The following is an 18,505-nucleotide window of genomic DNA, read 5'->3' on the forward strand; positions in this document are numbered from 1 at the left end:
ATGGCCACAGTATAGAGACAGAGTGAAGTTTCATAGAGAACAAAGGAATTTCTTCCACCTCACAGAACTTGAGGTCCGAACAACATTTATGTTCCGAAGAAAGTATAAAAGATCAGTGAAGAATCCAGCTATGAACTGGTCCGTTTGTTACAACTTGGTGAAACTCACGGGAGATGGTGCGGCCACATTACCATAACGCTGTTTATTTAATAGCCTCAGACGTGAGGTTTACATCTAATTGTTGTATAAGATGAATGAGTGAGGATGATACTGTTTGTAAAATTGTGTAATGTGATTTTGAACTGTTTAATGAAGGAAACTCCAATTCCCTTTTGAGTTTAACTAAATCAGAGGACCGCCCATGAGCCCAGTTAGGGTCAGGCATCCTGGGACAGGCCCTTTTCTGCAACTCCTGAATAAAACCCCAACTTTGAGAAATTCTCAACAGACCATGTTTTTCTCCATTACGAGAGGACAAAGGTTGCAGACCATTTCTGAATCTATTAACCATACCACGTGGTTAAACTCTTAGACTATCGATACCGACTGCATAAGAACAAGTCTTTGATATTAATTACTAGTCTGCAGCTTGGAATTCGGTATCATTGAACGCGAAGAACGACAACTGCCGAAACATCCATTCTACAACAACATGAATGAATGTCACTCTGAACTACCCACGACAGAGAGAGAGAGAGAGAGGACGGAAACTCTCCAACAGAAACTAACTTTTCAGCAGAGATCCCGACGACACACCTAGTGTAAATATATATATTGATTGCAGTTGTTCCTGAATGAGTGAGCGTTCATGTGCAAAGGATTAGCATTTCAATTGTTATAATTATCAACTGTGCGTTGTCTTCTGAGTCGAGCCCCACTTCCCTTTTGTACAACAAGCCGCCATGCCGGTTTAGCCCACTAGGGCATATTCCCCTATCATTTCTTGTAGCCATTTTTACATTGTTTGTTTGTTTATGCATTTCTGTGAATTACTTAGTTAGTAAATAAATTATTTAAGACAATTGATGTATGGATGACTCATAATGAAGACTGGGTTTGTGCAGATAACCAACAATTTACGATGTTTGGAATGAGACTAACGTGAGGTAAAGTAAATAATTCATTAATTCGAAGACTAAAATAAAGATATAAAATATCTGAAAAGTTATATTAGGTAACTTTGTAATCTGAATATTTTCCTTGGTGCCCCAACTTCCTAGTTAATTACAGTTACATGATTAATCAGTTTAATCGCGTAATACTAATTACAGAGAATCTTAGATAAAAACTAAAAGTCTTCATTTAATGATAGTAAAGACACGACACCACCCAACTACTTCATCCCCATACTGTTATTTATTTTTGCTCTTTTCCATCCCAGTATTTCTACTTGCACATCATCATCTGTACATCTATCACTCAAGTGTTAATGCTGAATTGTAATTATTTTGCCACTATGGCCTATTTATTGCCTTACCTCCCTAATCTTACGACACTTGCACACACTATATATAGATTTGTCTATTGTGTTATTGACTGTATGTTTATCCCATGTGTAACTCTGTGTTTTTGTCGCACTTCTTTGCTTTATCTTGGCAAGGTCGCAGTTGCAAATGAGAACTTGTTCTGAACTGGCCTACCTGGTGAAATAAAGGTGAAATACAAAACAAGAGGTGAAAAAGGTTTCCGAGGCCTAACTCTCACACTTTTATGCAGCAGCCCCCAGTAACCTTGTGAATGTCTTGTTATTCATTCACCATGCGCTCCCTCCTCCCTCTCCATCCCTTCCTACCCATCAGAGCAAACAAGAGAGGCTGAGGTTCTGAGAGACTTGTTGTCTGGATCCACACTCAAGTGTCTCTTGGGGGGGTCTGAGACAGCTTCAGACAGAGTAGCTTGCTTTCGGACAAAAAACAAGCGTTTTATACAGCTCGCTGACTCAATTCTGAAAGATTGTTCACAGAGGTACCTTATATAACCTACTTACATTTGCTGCTGAGATCATACAGAGCCCCAATCCTTTCCTCAGTTTCTTTGTGCTGTTATGTATGGGGCTGGTGGGGAGAAAAGGCTAGAGGGGGGTTGCTACTTCATTGACTCAGACACTCAGACGGGGGCTATAGAAGTGAGACTGCATGCTGGTGCTCTCTCTGACACGTGCTCTGTCAACCTGGTTTGTCACGAGGAAGCTACAGTAGGATGAAAGTGGAAACAGCTGACCTGTGTGGGTAGGTGTTCTTGAGTGACAGATGCTAGCCGAGCAGTCTTCTACCTGGTGCTGTGGACACACTGTCACTCAAAGAGGCCAGAGGCTCCTTTCACCCTAACATCATATTTCCACAGAAATGGTATTCACACTCAGAAATGGTATTCACACTCAGAAATGGTATTCACACTCAGAAATGGTATTCACACTCAGAAATGGTATTCACGCTCAGAAATGGTATTCACACTCAGAAATGGTATTCACACTCAGAAATGGTGTTGTATTTTCCTGGTAAAGCCAGACAGAGAAGAGCCTTGTGAAGTAGAAAACACTATAGGTAAGCTAGGTTGATTGTATATGCCACTTCATATTTTCCAGTTCAAATTGGGTACACAAGTCTAGCAATACGCTGAAAAAGTCCCCTATAAGAGCTTGAAGAAGAAAATACAGAATTGGACCTTTCCACTTAAGAAAGCTCTTACATCCAACTAATAACAGCTACCCACTTCCCTAGACCCTAATACGGAAGGATGTGCTTAAAACTAGACAGACAATAAAATAATCCTGAATGCTGTTCCATAGGCGCATCTCCAAACAACCCAAAGGCAATACAAGTACCCTCCGAACACACATACAGAACTCAGTCACTCAGAGGCCCACTCAGTACCCAATTCCTGTCTTCCAAGCCCGCCATTACTCACTCCATCATTGTTGAAAATGTCGAGCCATCATGACAGTCATTCAAGCAACGTAATAACAACGTTGAGGAGCAGGCTACAGCAGGAGCCAATTAAAGTGCCTCTCTGCAGGCAGAGTGTCGATGACTCACCTCCAGACGCAAGTATTCATTCTGCTCCTGGGAGAGGAGACTGAGGAGGACACCGCTGGGGACGTGGGTTCGCACCTGGAGCTGCACGCTGGTGTGACGGGCCGGGAGAGACCAGCCCACCTGGTACTGGACATGGCTCCTCCTCCCATCGAAGGAGAACTCTGGAACTTCTGTCAGTCGAAGAGAGAAAAACATAGAGCTGCCATGAGGGCTTCAACTCCAGTATATTATTAATGATGTATTATTTATACTGTACCGTCTACTGTGTTGACTCAGTAGCCAATTAAAGACAATTCAAATATGTGACAGAAGCCAAACAGTTAAATTGTGTGAGCCATGCATTTAAAGCCTTAAGACAAATTTCCATTCCACAAGAGCAATAAAAAAAAAGTTGAATCTTGAATCTTATTATAGGTTAAACCTATAATTCAAAGCCAGTGCATTTTGATCGTGTTGGGGGGAAAAAATTACCTCCCATATTAGGATTCTACTATGAAATACAGTCCACTCTACACCCTTTGATACCCACAGACAACACTTGTCCTAACCCGACTGTATGTTCTCTAAGAACGTACCGTCTTCACAGTGGATCCCTGTGTAACCGGGCCCACACTGGCAGCGGAAGGAGTCCCACTGCCCGTTACAGCGCCCCCTGGCGCCACAGGCTGGTACACCCATGTTTACACAGTTCCCATCAGTCAGAGAGCAGCCTGGGGCACTGCTGGAGGACTCTGAGGGATAACCAAGGTCATAGAGCTGGAGCAGAGAGGTAAGAGAGACAGGGGGGTGAAGGAATGAGGGAGCGGGAGAAGGAAGGTGAGTGGGAGAGAGAGAGAGGGAGAAAGAGAGAGGGGGGAGAGAGAAGAGAGAGGAAGAAATAAAAAGAAAGTTAAAAAATGAGGGCAAGAGAGAAATGAATAAGGGAGAGAGAGAGCGAGAGATGCCATGAGGTTTTCAGTATAACCTCAATAATGCACAATTATAACCCTTTCTGAAGCATAAAGTAAAGACGAGAGAAGGTCATAGGCATAAAGGAGAGAAATAACGAAGGAGAATACATCCCGCTAGTACATATAACCTGTCTGACATTAAGGTACTAAGAGAACCTGACTTTTTTAAAATGTATGTTGTTTTTTAAAACTGAGTTGTTGGTTAGGGGCTCGTAAGTAAGCATTTCACTGCAAGGTCTACTACACCTGTTGTATTCGGCGCATGTGATTAATACAATTTGATTTGAAGGGGAATATGATGAGAGAAATACATCAGCATTTAGAAGATACTCCCAGCTTAGCCTTGAGCTCAAATGTACATTCCTCTTGAGCTCATGTCTTAATGAAACCTAGTGAGTCAACTAGACAGGTCAAGGAGTGAGAAAATGTAAGAAATAAAATGCAATGTCCAGAGCCGAGATTGAGTTAGAGGTAAACTTGTTGTTGTTGGGGTGTTAGGGGAGAGCGCTAGACTTTTGTGTCTTACCATACTATCCACAACCAGGTTGCGCAGACATCCACTGAAGTGCTTGTGCTGCAGCTGGGGATACTCATAGGACATGTTTTCGTTGACACCACCCAGCTGCAACACCTGACTCCCATTCAGGTACCTGTGGAAAAGAGGAGACATGTCATTGTCAATGCCTGTCCATCCAAACCATTCATCTGTCTGTCCATTTGTTTGTTTTTCGTCCAACCATCCTTCCAGAATCACACCACTCACTCATGTCAACTCATCTGTATAGTACCTTATCTTAATTGTAACCAACACTGGATGACACAGTGGCTGCTACAAGAATTGGAGTATGCATGGTAGATGGATAGATGTTCGTAGATCTTTTAATGCCTTTCAGAGGAACTATTTTGGCCATCGGCAATGCCTTGACTGGCTGGCAGGTGTGATTGGTGTGATGTCAGAGGGGTGGGATTCTGAGCAGGACAGTACCTGTCCCTATTGGGCGTGACTCCTCTGACTTCACAAGAAGAGCGGTCCTCGGTCATGGCCCAGCTGTCCACTCCCTCTGTCTCCATGACAATGGCACTGGAGCAGCGATCCAGGGTGAAACGCACTTCCTGAAAACCCAAGAGAAGAAGAGGAAGGTAACAATCTCTGCACACACACAAACATACACACACAGGTAAGAACATGGAAGAATGTGTGTTTTCAGGATGCGAATACAGCCATTTAATGGGTCGCTTACTTTACTGTTGCTCCTAACATCTAGACGGTGCCAGCGTTTGTCGGACACAACCACATTTCCCGGCAACTGCAGGACCAGGGTTCCAGACCCATGGTTGATTTTCAGGCTAGGTGTTCCACCAATCAGCTCTGAGGAGAAGAAAGGTCATCAGTACCAGCATCACCATGACATTCCACCTACAGACTTAAAGGGTCAAAGTTCAACTGTGGTGTAGGATGCACTTCTGATGCTCTTGGAGGGATGTTGTTCAGTGTCAAATAGTCAATGCATACACATATACTTATACATGAAACTGTATATTTACTGTACATCCCAAAGGTACGGACCATTATCTACTTTTCATTAACAAGTGAAGTGAACCCATTAACAAGGTTACACTGTTTGAGTGTTTTGTCTCTGTCTGGGCTGTATGACTAAGCAACCTAATTAATCCGAATATCGCAGGATATATCCCACACATTCCATTTGTTATTCAAATCATGCACCTCGGTTGGACTGGAAGGTAGATGCAGTATCCTTGCCTTTGTGTAACAGAGTTGGTTTGGTAAACCACGCTCGAGGGCTGATTAACTTTGCCTGAGACCTAAATACTTACTATACTAAATACTCCCAGTTAATGCCTAGGCTTTAGCTCAGAGGGCTTACGTGATCTCTATGACCTGGGTTCAAATCCTAAGTGGGTAACACATTACCCTACCTATGGCCATGTAGTCCTCTGGGTCTCTGGGAAGCAGGGTGGCCAGGGGCCCACTGTAGAGCAGCAGCCCATCCTCAGCCCCTGTGATGAACTCCAGGGAGAGATGGCTATCAAAGCACGGCCTTATGGGAGGAAACCAGGCATAGCCGTTGCCAAGGAAACTTCGCCTTGTCTGCTGGCACTCAGGACCCTCGTACTGCGGTGGGCACTGGCATCTGTGGTGGCATTGAAAGAAAGCACCCCAAAGAACATTAACAGTGATTTTTCCATATTGAAACATTATGACGGGGCTATATTGTCATATCTGTGTGTAAAGTGCTGTGCAACGTATCTTTATAAATGACAGGCGGGGCTTTCATCTACATACAATAGCTACTTGTGCATTAGGCATGAAACACATCAAGTACATTAAATACTGCATTGAAAGCATTACATAGAAACAGAAGTCCCTCAATCGTTCTATTCATTTTATTATCCTTATAAAATTGTTTAGCCTGTGAGCCGAAACATAGGTTTAGGGGCTGTAGAAATCCTCTTACTTACAACTGCTCAGCAGCACATCAGATCCCTTTGTTCGAGCATGATTAAGAACACGATTCCTACTTTTCTAGGTCCCCTACAGTATCACTGATTCTAAATCTCTCCTTGTTTCAGTCCCATTACTCTGCTGTGCAGATTCCATTGCATGGTGTAGTGTGCGGACTCTCTCAGAAAAAAGGGTACGGTTAGGGTACAGTATTTTTCCCTGGGGTACACAAAGATCTAAATATACATAATGTACCTTCAGAGGTACACATTAGATCTCACAAGATACTGTTCGGTACCTTTTGGGGGACATCTAGTATAATGGTACATTTTTGTACCCAGTCATTGGAGGGGTGGCTAGTGTGGGCGTGGCTTTCAGTTATTATTTGGCACCTTGCAGGGTACCACTACAATGACAATAGCTTGCACTCCTTTCAGTATGTGTGTGCAAGAGTGTCGTGTGTGTGTGTGTGTGTGTGTGTGTGTGTGTGTGTGTGTGTGTGTGTGTGTGTGTGTGTGTGTGTGTGTGTGTGTGTGTGTGTGTGTGTGTGTGTGTGTGTGTGTGTGTGTGTGTGTGTGTGTGTACGCGTGCATGTGTGTGTGCATGTGTGTTATGCAGGCAGAAGCACTCTGACTGATTTCTTTGTGATTACCTCCTTTCCCTTCCTTTGCCTTGATTACAGCTTATAGTGCTTCTATGGACCATTGCTAACTGAATGAAGAACAAAATTAAGCAGAATGAATTGATCGTCTTCATGGCATGCCTCCACTTCTTCATGGCATGCCTCCACTTCTTCATGGCATGCCTCCACTTCTTCATGGAATGTCTCCACTTCTTCATGGAATGTCTCCACTTCTTCATGGAATGTTTCCACTTCTTCATGGAATGTCTCCACTTCTTCATGGCATGCCTCCACTTCTTCATGGAATGTCTCCACTTCTTCATGGAATGTCTCCACTTCTTCATGGAATGTTTCCACTTCTTCATGACATGTCTCCACTTCTTCATGGAATGTCTCCACTTCTTCATGGAATGTCTCCACTTCTTCATGGAATGTCTCCACTTCTTCATGACATGTCTCCACTTCTTCATGGAATGTCTCCACTTCTTCATGGCATGTCTCCACTTCTTCATGGAATGTCTCCACTTCTTCATGGAATGTCTCCACTTCTTCATGGAATGTCTCCACTTCTTCATGGAATGTCTCCACTTCTTCATGGAATGCCTCCACTTCTTCATGGAATGTCTCCACTTCTTCATGGAATGCCTCCACTTCTTCATGGAATGTCTCCACTTCTTCATGGAATGTCTCCACTTCTTCATGGAATGTCTCCACTTCTTCATGGAATGTCTCCACTTCTTCATGGAATGTCTCCACTTCTTCATGGAATGCCTCCACTTCTTCATGGAATGTCTCCACTTCTTCATGGAATGTCTCCACTTCTTCATGGAATGTCTCCACTTCTTCATGGAATGTCTCCACTTCTTCATGGAATGCCTCCACTTCTTCATGGAATGTCTCCACTTCTTCATGGAATGTCTCCACTTCTTCATGACATGTCTCCACTTCTTCACGACAAGTCTCCACTTCTTCATGGAATGCGTCCACTTCTTCACGACATGTCTCGACTTCTTCATGACATGTCTCCACTTCTTCATGGAATGTCTCCACTTCTTCATGGAATGTCTCCACTTCTTCATGGAATGCCTCCACTTCTTCACGACATGTCTCGACTTCTTCATGACATGCCTCCACTTCTTCATGGAATGTCTCCACTTCTTCATGGAATGTCTCCACTTCTTCATGGAATGTCTCCACTTCTTCATGGAATGTCTCCACTTCTTCGTGGAATGTCTCCACTTCTTCACGGCATGTCTCCACTTCTTCATGGAATGTCTCCACTTCTTCATGGAATGTCTCCACTTCTTCACGACATGTCTCGACTTCTTCACGACATGCCTCCACTTCTTCATGGAATGTCTCCACTTCTTCATGGAATGTCTCCACTTCTTCATGGAATGTCTCCACTTCTTCATGGAATGTCTCCACTTCTTCATGGAATGTCTCCACTTCTTCATGGAATGTCTCCACTTCTTCATGGCATGCCTCTACTTCTTCATGGAATGTCTCCACTTCTTCATGGAATGTCTCCACTTCTTCATGGAATGTCTCCACTTCTTCATGGAATGTCTCCACTTCTTCATGGAATGCCTCCACTTCTTCATGGAATGTCTCCACTTCTTCATGGAATGTCTCCACTTCTTCATGGAATGTCTCCACTTCTTCATGGAATGCCTCCACTTCTTCATGGAATGTCTCCACTTCTTCATGGAATGTCTCCACTTCTTCATGGAATGTCTCCACTTCTTCATGGAATGCCTCCACTTCTTCATGGAATGTCTCCACTTCTTCATGGAATGTCTCCACTTCTTCATGGAATGCATCCACTAGTGCATCTGCATGTCTACGGGCCATAAATCTTAATCAAATAAATGACTTGATATTCAATACATGCAGTGAGAAAAACAACACTTTCGATCCAAACAGGGGAGAAGCAGAATATTCTCACATCCCTGGTGAAAAGTGATATGAGGCGAACTGGGCTTGGTAGAGAATGTCACAGCCATCTATTTCCATGCGGCGTCTCTGAGCATATGGCTCTGCTGTGCACTGTTAGGGTCTGTTTTCTCTTTTCTCTCCGTCTCCAACTCTGTTTATTCTGCAGAGGGCCAACACATGTCAGGAATACTGATCCATTTGGAGAGAGACAGGGGGATGGTTCTAGGAAAGACTGTGTGTACACACAGACAGATATGGAAGAAAGAGTGCATGCACGTTTGTGCTTAAGCACACACACACACACACACATGGACAAAAGAACACACTACAGACACGCACACACACACACAAGCACATACCTTCCCAGGCATTTTCCATGTGACTCCAGAGAGCAATGCCAAACCAATCCAGACTCCAGAGCATGTTTCTTCCTCTGTTTCTCCCTTTTGACTGACACTATCTGATAAGGCAATGTCTCAGACTGGCTATTAAGCTCTCTCTACATGGGATGGTGCCCGAAATTGGATTTTTTACGCACATACTGAATACACCTTGGGTTATATAGCAGCATCAATATTCTGACAAGGGCTAGGACTTTCTCTCACAGGACTGCAGACTGCAGCTGATGTGGCAGATAAAAAACAGAGAACGCATGGCTGTGCACCAAATGGCACCCTAGGGCCCGTTGGGCTCTGGTCAGAAGTAGTGCACTATATAAGGAAAAGGATGCCATTTGGGACACAGGCCATGAGTGTAACCCTCATGTTCTAAGGTTTTAAGGCCGACGTGTTATTCGGTATGCACGTCTGTCTGGCAAACTTCACTTTACATGTTCATGTAAATGGTATTAAGTGGGATTGTGAAAAGTTGTCAGCACTTACAAGAGAGGGGTGGGTAGTTATTGTTGTAATCTCACTGGCCTACATTTCTTAAATCCATTAATCCTTATCATCAAATTAGCTCCATCCTGTTTCCTCTGTGATGCGCCCACATGGGGCAATTGTACTGTGTTTTATGGATTTCTGACTGCTGTATATGCTTAGCGTTCAAGGCTCTAGCATTTAATTAGGAGGTCATTCATCATTGAACTGTACATTTTTTTAACCCTTAATTTATTGTCATTCTAGTGTGAAATACATTTTTTCCCAGGTAGCTCGAGTGTCATTTCTGATTCGGATCTCATTTTCTCCACATCACCATCTGTGTGTAGATTTCCTCCTGACTATTTCTATCACCTTGTCTCAGTCATCTCTTAGTTGTGTCCTATGAAAGTATATTTTATCTTGCGTAATAAATTAAATACAATAAAGACAGGATACAATCATGTTCAGTAGAGTTAAATTGGAAGAAAATGGTCAGAATAGCCCTATATCTTGTTTTCAGCTATGTGCCTTAATAAACACAACCCAGTTCACATGGTCCTCAGGTGAGGTGTGTTGCTGTAGTCGTTGCTCTCTGCTCACCTGTACCCGCTGAGGGTGTCCATGCAGGTGCCTCCATTGAAGCAGGGGTTTGTGGGGTAGGAGGAACAGGCCTGGTGGACACGGTCCCTGGCGGTGCAGCCACACACGGCTGAGGAAGTCACTGTCACAGACACCAGGGCCTTGTTGCCAGCATCCACCAGGGTGGGCGTGTCACTGACGCTGAGGTATGTGGAGCAACCCTCACCCGCCCTGCAGTCTGTGTACATACACTCATCCACCTGTACCTGGGACACATTCACCCGCAGCAGAGACTGCAGCTAAGGAAAGAGAGTGAAAGAGAAAGGGAGAGAAGGAAGGAAGGAATGTGATGAGGCAAGTTGATACTCCTTGCATATAGACATATTTACATTCAAATAACCAAGGGTGCAAAATGGCCGATTTATTTTCAATAAATGACTGAGGTCTGAGAAAGACAGACAGAGAAAAGAGGGAAGGAGATGGAATGAGTGAGGGATGGAGGGAAGAAGCGGATGCTAGGATACAGACTGGAGTATTTTCCGGGATTCATTCGATGGGATTGAGAAGTTTATTTACCGAGGCAAGTCAGTTTAGAACAAATTCTTATTTACAATAATGGCCTACTTCGGCCAATCCCGGACAATGCTGGGCCAATTATACGCCGCATAATTATAATTATCAGCCGGTGACTGCTTTGATAAAGGTTAAATAAATAAAAATATATTAAAAAATGTTTAAGTGCATTGACAACGTCATCCCCACAGTGACCGTATGTACATATCCCAAACAGAAGCAACATCCACACTGAGCTGAAGGCTTGAGCTGATGCTTTCAAGGAGTGGGACACTAATCTGGACGCTTATAAGAAATCACACTACGCCCTCCGACGAACCATCAAGCAGCCAAAGCGTCAACACAGGACTAAAATCAAATCCTACTACACCGGCTCTGATGCTCATCGGATGTGGCAGGGCTTGCAAACTATCACAAATTACAAAGTGAAACCCAGGTGCGAGCTGCCCAGCGACGCAATCTACAAGACGAGTTAAATGCCTTCTATGCTCACTTCGAGGCTAGCAACACTGAACCATTTGTGAGAGCACCAGCTGTTCTGGACAACTGTGTGATCATGCTCTCTATAGCCCCTGCAAGACCTTTAAACAGGTTAACATTCACAAGGCCGCACGCCCAGAAGCATTACTAGAACACATACTCAGAACGCTGACCAGCTATCTAGTGTCTTCACTGACATTTTCAACCTCTCCTTGACCCATTCTGTAATACCTACATGTTTCAAGTAGACCACCATAGTCCCTGTGCCCAAGAACGTCAAGCTAACCTGTCTAAATGACCATTGCCCCGTTGCACTCATGTCTGTAGCCATTCAATTATTTGAAAGGCTTGTCATGGCTCACATCAACACCATCATCCCAGACACCCTGGACCCACTCCAATTCGTACACCACCCCAACAGAAACACAGAAGACGCAATCTCTGCTGCAGTCCACACTGCCCTTTCCCACCTGGACAAAAGGAACACCAAAGTTAGATTGCTGTTCATTGAGTGCAGCTCAGAATTCAACACCATAGTGCCCTTTCAAGCTCATCACTAAGCTCAGGACCGCCACGCTGACCCTCAACACCCTTCAGTGGTGCGTGCTTTGTCCCCTCCTGTATTCCCTGTTCAACCACGACTGTGTGGCCGCTCATGACTCCAACATCATCATAAAGTTTGCCGACAAGACAGCCTATAGGCAGGAGGTCAGCGACCTGGCAGTGTGATTCCAGGACAACAACCTCTCGCTCAACGTCAGCAAGGCAAAGGAGCTGATCTTGGACTACAGGAAACAGAAGGCCGAGCACAGCCTCATTCACATCGACAGGGCTGTAGTGGAGCAGGTCAAGAGCTTCAAGTTCCTCTGTGTCCAAATCAGTAAGGAATTATCATGGTCTAAACTCGCCAACACAGTCGTGAAGAGGGCATGACAACGCCTCTTCCCCCTCAGCAGGCGTTATAGATCTGCACCATTGAGAGCATTTTGACTGGCTGCATCCCCACTTGGTATGACAACTGCTTGGCGGCCAACCCCCTTTTTAGTTACACTTTTATTTTACACTGGCTAAATGCACACTCACTGGACTCTACCCACACATTCTACACTGACACTCCAACACACATATATATACTGTAGATGTCACATACGTCGTATAAATCGGACCAAGGCGCTGCGTGGTATGCGTACATTCTTTATTATATTATAAGAATGAACACTGAACAAACGAACCAAAACAACAAACTGTGACGCTATACAAATGAGTGCTGACAGGCAACTACACATAGACAAGAACCCACAAACACCAAATGGAAATGGCTACCTAAATATGATCCCCAATCAGAGACAACGATAAACAGCTGCCTTTGATTGGGAACCATATCAGGCCACCATAAACATAAACATACAAATACCTAGACCTACAAAACCCTAGACATACAAAAACCCTAGACAATACAAAACCCCTAGACAATACAAAAACTAGCGTATCCACCCTAGTCACATCCTGACCTAACCAAAAGATAAAGAAAAAAGAGATATCTCAGGTCAGGGTGTGACAGTAGACTACCTAAGACTACACACGCTCACACACATTTTGACACCACACACACATACACACACTTACACATAGAGACACTTTCACACTCTTCATATACAGTGCTGCTACTCTGTTTATTATTTATCCTGATTGCCTAGTCACCCCTACCTACATGCACATATTACCTAACTACCTCGTACCTCTTCACATTGACTCAATATGGGCACTCCTAGTATATAGTCTCTGTTTTTTTTCATTGTGATTCTTAGCAAATTTGTATTATTTTTGAACATTTTGCCTGGATTAGTGCCTGGATTAGGATCTGCGCCGCTTCCTCTGTGAGGTAGGGTCGCACTCCACAGATGTTGTAGAGGAGTGGTATTCAAAGTCGTGGAACTGCAGTTGGATTGCAAAATGTAAAAAATCGAATATATAAATCAGAGTACAGATTATTGCATGGGACAATATATAAACGTTTGATTTATTTTTAACGTTTATTTAGCTAGATAAGTCAGTTAAGAACAAATTCTTATTTACAATGACGGCCTACCGGGGAACAGTGGGTTAACTGTCTCATTCTGGGGCAGAACGACAGATTTTTACCTTGTCACCCCGGGGATTCGATCCAGCAACCTTTCAATGTAAAAATCAAAAGTTACAGATTTTAAGGTTGTGACATTAGGTTTTGGGTGTGGTAGGGTCGCAAGAAATTCTTTGTGAAAAACATGTAGACCTTAGAAATTCTGTCGCAAAAAAAGTAGGGTCCCCGCTGAAAACGTTTGAATACCATTGTTGTAGAGCATGAACCTGCAGGAGCGAGTCACTGCTTTGATGTTTGCAGAGGACAACCGGGTGTTCCCAGGGTCACACCAAGGTTCTTTGTACTCTGGGATGGGGACACTGTGATGGAGATGTCTTGGAGCGGCCAGGCCTTCCCTGGGGAGGAAGGGCAGCTCTGTCCTGTCAAGGTTGAGCTTGAGTTGCTAGGCCCAAGATATCTGCTAAGCACGCAGAGATCCGTGTCACGACCTGAGTGTCAGAAGGGGGTTGAGTGCCATCTGCATAGCAATGATAGGAGAGACCATTTGTGGATATGACGGAGCCTCGTGACCTGATGCATAGAAAGATGAGGAGATGGCCTAGAACCGAGCCCTGGGGGACACCAGTAGCGAGAGTGTTGTGAAGACACAGATCCTCTCCACGTCGCCTGGTACAATAAGAGCGATCTTATTGTACCCTAACCCAATGCAATCCAAGAGTGTGCAGAGCCTGAGATACCCAGCCTTGAGAGGTTGGAGAGGAGGATATGATGGCTCACTGTGTCAAAAGCAGTGGATAGATCTAGGAGGATGAGAACAGAGGAGAGAGAGTCAGCTATGGCAGTGCAGAGAGCCTCCATGACACAGAGAAGAGAAGTCTCAGTTGAGTGACCCGTCTTGAATCCTGACTACCTAGGGTCAAGAATATAGTTTTGAGAGAGATAGTGGGGGGGTTGGTCAGAGACAGCACACTCAAGTGTTTTGGAAAGAAAATAAAGAAGGGATACTGGTCTGTAGTTTTCAAGTGTTGGTTTCTTGAGGAGGGGATTCCGGCCCGTTTGATGTCAGAGGGGACACAAACAGTGGTCAGGGATTAGTTGATGAGAGAAGTGAGGAATGGGAGAAGGTCTCCAGAGAAGGGAAGAGAGGATTGGGTCGAGCAGCAGGTTGTCGGGCGGCTGGACCTCCACTAGTTGCAGGATTTCATCTGGAGAGAGAGGGGGGAGAGAGGTCAAGGAGTAGGGTAGTTCTGTTTGAGTGGGACCAGTGGACTTAATAGGCTGAGTGAATGAGGAGCGGATGTCGTCAACATTCTTTTCAAAGTAGTTGACAAAGTCATCGGCAGAGAGGGAGGAGGAGAGGGGTGATTAAGGAGGGAAGAGAAGGTGGGTTAGAAGCAGAAGTTTAAGATTTAGAGTGATTGAAAGTGGCTTTAGCAGCGTATACAGAAGAAGAGAGGAGAGAGTAAAAGGATGATAGGTCATCCAGACGTTTAGATTTCCTCCATTTTCGCTTAGCTGCCTGCAGCCCTGTTCTGTATGTTCGCAATGAGTCACTCATCCACGTAGCAGGAGGGGAGGGCCAAGCTGGCTGGGAGGAAAGGGGACAGTGTGAGTCATAGGATGCAGAAAGGGAGGAGAGTATGGTCGAAGAGGCAGAATCAGGAGACAGGAGGGAGACAGATTTAGTATAAGGGAGAGATGATCAGATAGAAGAGGAGAGAGTAGTGAGAGAGAGAGAGAGAGAGAGAGAGAGAGAGAGAGAGAGAGAGAGAGAGAGAGAGAGAGAGAGAGAGAGAGAGAGAGAGAGAGAGAGAGAGAGAGAGAGAGAGAAGATTGCGACAACGCATGACCATCTGGGTAGGGGCTGAGTGGCTAGGGTTGGAGGAGAGGTCGACAGAAAAGGAAACAAGGTAGTGATCAGAGACCTGGATGGGGGGGTTGCAGTGACTGCATTGTTGGGAAAGGGTTCGTAAGTTAGCATTTCTCGGTAAATCGGCACCTGTTGTATTCGGCGCACGTGACAAATAACATTTCATTTGCTTTGATTTAAAAGATAGAGGGAAGTAGTTGGGGAGATATAGAGAGAGGATGAGGAAACAGGTATGAACACACAAGGGGGAGAGTTGGTGTGAACAACATGAATGAAAAGGATATGAATGCACACTGCACCTCTTGGCTGATAAAGGAATTATCTCAAGAACGCCAAGCTCTGCTATGCACCTAGAGATGTATGAGCTAAGATCCCTATCTTCAATAAGGGAAAACTTTGAGGCGTACCTTCTTCTTATGCATCGCAAGGAATCCATGTAGTTTCTCTGGGCGAAGGTAGCTGTCGCTGTGCACAGAGAAGCGCACGTCCAGCGTCTTCAGTCCTACGTCGGTCAGGCTGAATACGTTGATGGCGCCTAAGCTGACGGACAGGTGTTCAGACAGGAAGCCCCTGAACATATCCTGTCGACTCGTCTTGTCCACCTGGGACTCAATAAAATCCCTGGCAGTGATGCCTGCAGAAGGGAGAAATAAAAAACAAACACACACAAAACACACACACACACAGAAAGAGAGAGACACACATACACACGTTCACTGAATGTTCACTACTCACTGACAGGCAGAGTGGATCAAAGTGTTGTCAGTCTTGGTTCTATTATCAAATGACATCTCCAAAACTCCTCTCGATGGACATACGCTGGCTACACGTCAGTTCACTCACCCGTGAGGTAAAACTATTTTACTTACTGTTATTTCATTATTTCCAGCGAGACCAAACTCTTTGTTTCTGGTATAAACCATTTGACGGCCTCACTATTAAATAGATTTAGAGGTCAATGCATTAGCTATGCGTCTCTTCTAATAATATCGGAGAGGGTGGAAAAAGTCATCTTTAATCTATACAAAGTGAAAATGATTCCCTGGTATGCCTAATAGCCTTGTAGTCTATTCATACAATAGATTTTGAAATGTCAAGGACTAACCTGGCAGTTTGAAATTGACCTTAACAATTGGGATATGCCCAGAGAGAGCCACAAGACCAAGACATTAAACTGCATTTGTTTTTGTGAAAAAGGCACCACATGTTTGACACACACTGCTACTTGAAGTGATAGGGACTATTGGTTGTATAGATGTGTGGTAAAGTATATGCCTTACAGCTTGTAAGGGAGACCGTGAGACCCACATTCAACGTCAAATGCCTTGATCTTTAGGAAAAGCTTAAAAAGCAACCTGGATCCATTGGGTTTGCTAGCTCACAGTGGAGCCTCAGGAGGATCAATTCCAGATCCTGAGACTTTAGAACTCATTTCTTCTTCTTTCTCCTGTTTAAGTTCACTGAGCAGACGCTGATTCCACCTTAATTCATTTGACAACCTCATCCACTCTAATGTCTGAGTTTATTCAGTCATAAAAACTTGGCAGTTATTGTCTTTCTCAAAGCAAATACATTTCTTGAAAGCTACACTCTATATCTCTCCAACAAAGGAACGAAAGACAAGGAGAACAAAAAAAACAGTTGCTTGGTGTGGGTGGAAAGACAAGTGACAGAGAGCGAGAGAAAGGAAAACAAATGGACAAAGTAACTCATGTTGACAGGTTCAGACTCCAGATCTGGTATCAACATAAACTTTGTTAGATAATCTTCTCCTATAGAGCAATCCTGCTGTGGAGTAACAGCAGCAGCAGTAGCATCAATATAGTTGCTGAACTGTGAGTGGGTCATGACTTGACTAGGGCCTGAAGCTTTCATTTATCCCGTGACCTGACGGGAGAAACTTTTGGCCCAAACTTTCTCCTGTCAAGTCACGTACTGTAGTCATAAAAAAAACAAGGCTCTGTCTGAAAACTAGCTGCCAAATGATTACTTCTGTTCTTGTTTCCTGAATTCCTCTCCAAGCTCATTGGATGAGGAGGTCCAGAGAGAGACCTTGAGTCCTATCCTCCAATGCGTTTTGAGAGGAATTGAGGAAACAATAAGGATAGAGGAAACAAGGATTTGACAGCTAGTATTCTTTTCAGACACAGCCTTTATCATGAGGGCCCTGTGTTTTTGCTAATCAAGTCACATGACCTGGATTTGAATCATTATTTTAAGCCTTTTCCCAGAAATTAGAATTAGACCAAAAATGAATGAAATTGTCTGAGGATGGTGCTATGACGCAAATGAAAAGGGGACAGTTTGATGAAAAAGCTTTAAATAAAGGTTAAACCAAAACACAAGGCCCTATCATAGACTGTAGATTAGATTAGAACGACACTGCCACGCTGCTGTAGCCTACCTGTGAGACGCAGGGAGGCTGACAAATGGATTGCCTGGTCCTCCAGCTCCCGCACGTGAACTGTGATCCCCGAGACCACGTCCGGCCACACCCCATCCGACACGCCCACTCTGAGATAGTAGCTGCCCGCTAGGGTATTCTGTCTGATGGCCAGGTGACCTGTACTCTTGTCTAAGGTGAAATACCTGTTGGTAGGGCAGGAACGTTGTGGAAAACTTGAATGACCGGGTAGTATTCATTACGGCATGCAATGGAAAATATTAAAACATATATATAAATAAGGAAATAAGTGTCTATTATTGGACAAGGCCAAGTAGTTCCTCCTTGTTCAAGTCCATATGAATGAAACAGGAATGTGTAAAATATGCAATTGGGATTTTTCTTTTACTCCCTGACTGTGATGGATGCTAAATTGTAAACAATCACGGAGAAAACATTCTTGATCTTTTTCCCCCCACAATTCCACCAGTTGACAGGATACAAATGCATCCTCCGATTGCTCTGAATATGATTGCCATGTTCAGCATAGTAGCAATCACTGTTGATTATATTTCTTCATCATTTCAACACATAGGGAACGTTCTTTAGGGGTTGAGGTCATCGGATCAGATGTTCATGTTGAATAAGCACTCGCTGACCAAGTATGA

The 18,505-nt window shown here is 44.1% G+C and overlaps 1 protein-coding gene across 1 annotated transcript in view; it reads right to left on the reverse strand.

Annotated features, from left to right (window-relative positions):
- Positions 1-18,505, reverse strand: part of LOC118400827 (neural-cadherin-like) — an 84,597-nt gene that overhangs the window by 22,786 nt on the left and 43,306 nt on the right. The window contains exons 17-25 of the mRNA XM_052474619.1: positions 17,859-18,043; positions 15,862-16,088; positions 10,473-10,750; positions 5,924-6,138; positions 5,227-5,354; positions 4,971-5,098; positions 4,512-4,635; positions 3,611-3,791; positions 3,036-3,205 (exon numbers count right to left, since the gene is read on the reverse strand). Coding sequence (XP_052330579.1) covers positions 3,036-3,205; positions 3,611-3,791; positions 4,512-4,635; positions 4,971-5,098; positions 5,227-5,354; positions 5,924-6,138; positions 10,473-10,750; positions 15,862-16,088; positions 17,859-18,043 — 1,636 coding nt within the window. The remainder of the gene's footprint in view (positions 1-3,035; positions 3,206-3,610; positions 3,792-4,511; positions 4,636-4,970; positions 5,099-5,226; positions 5,355-5,923; positions 6,139-10,472; positions 10,751-15,861; positions 16,089-17,858; positions 18,044-18,505) is intronic.

The sequence above is a fragment of the Oncorhynchus keta genome, chromosome 22 (genome assembly GCF_023373465.1).
Source record: "Oncorhynchus keta strain PuntledgeMale-10-30-2019 chromosome 22, Oket_V2, whole genome shotgun sequence".
Classification (NCBI taxonomy): Eukaryota; Metazoa; Chordata; class Actinopteri; order Salmoniformes; family Salmonidae; genus Oncorhynchus; species Oncorhynchus keta.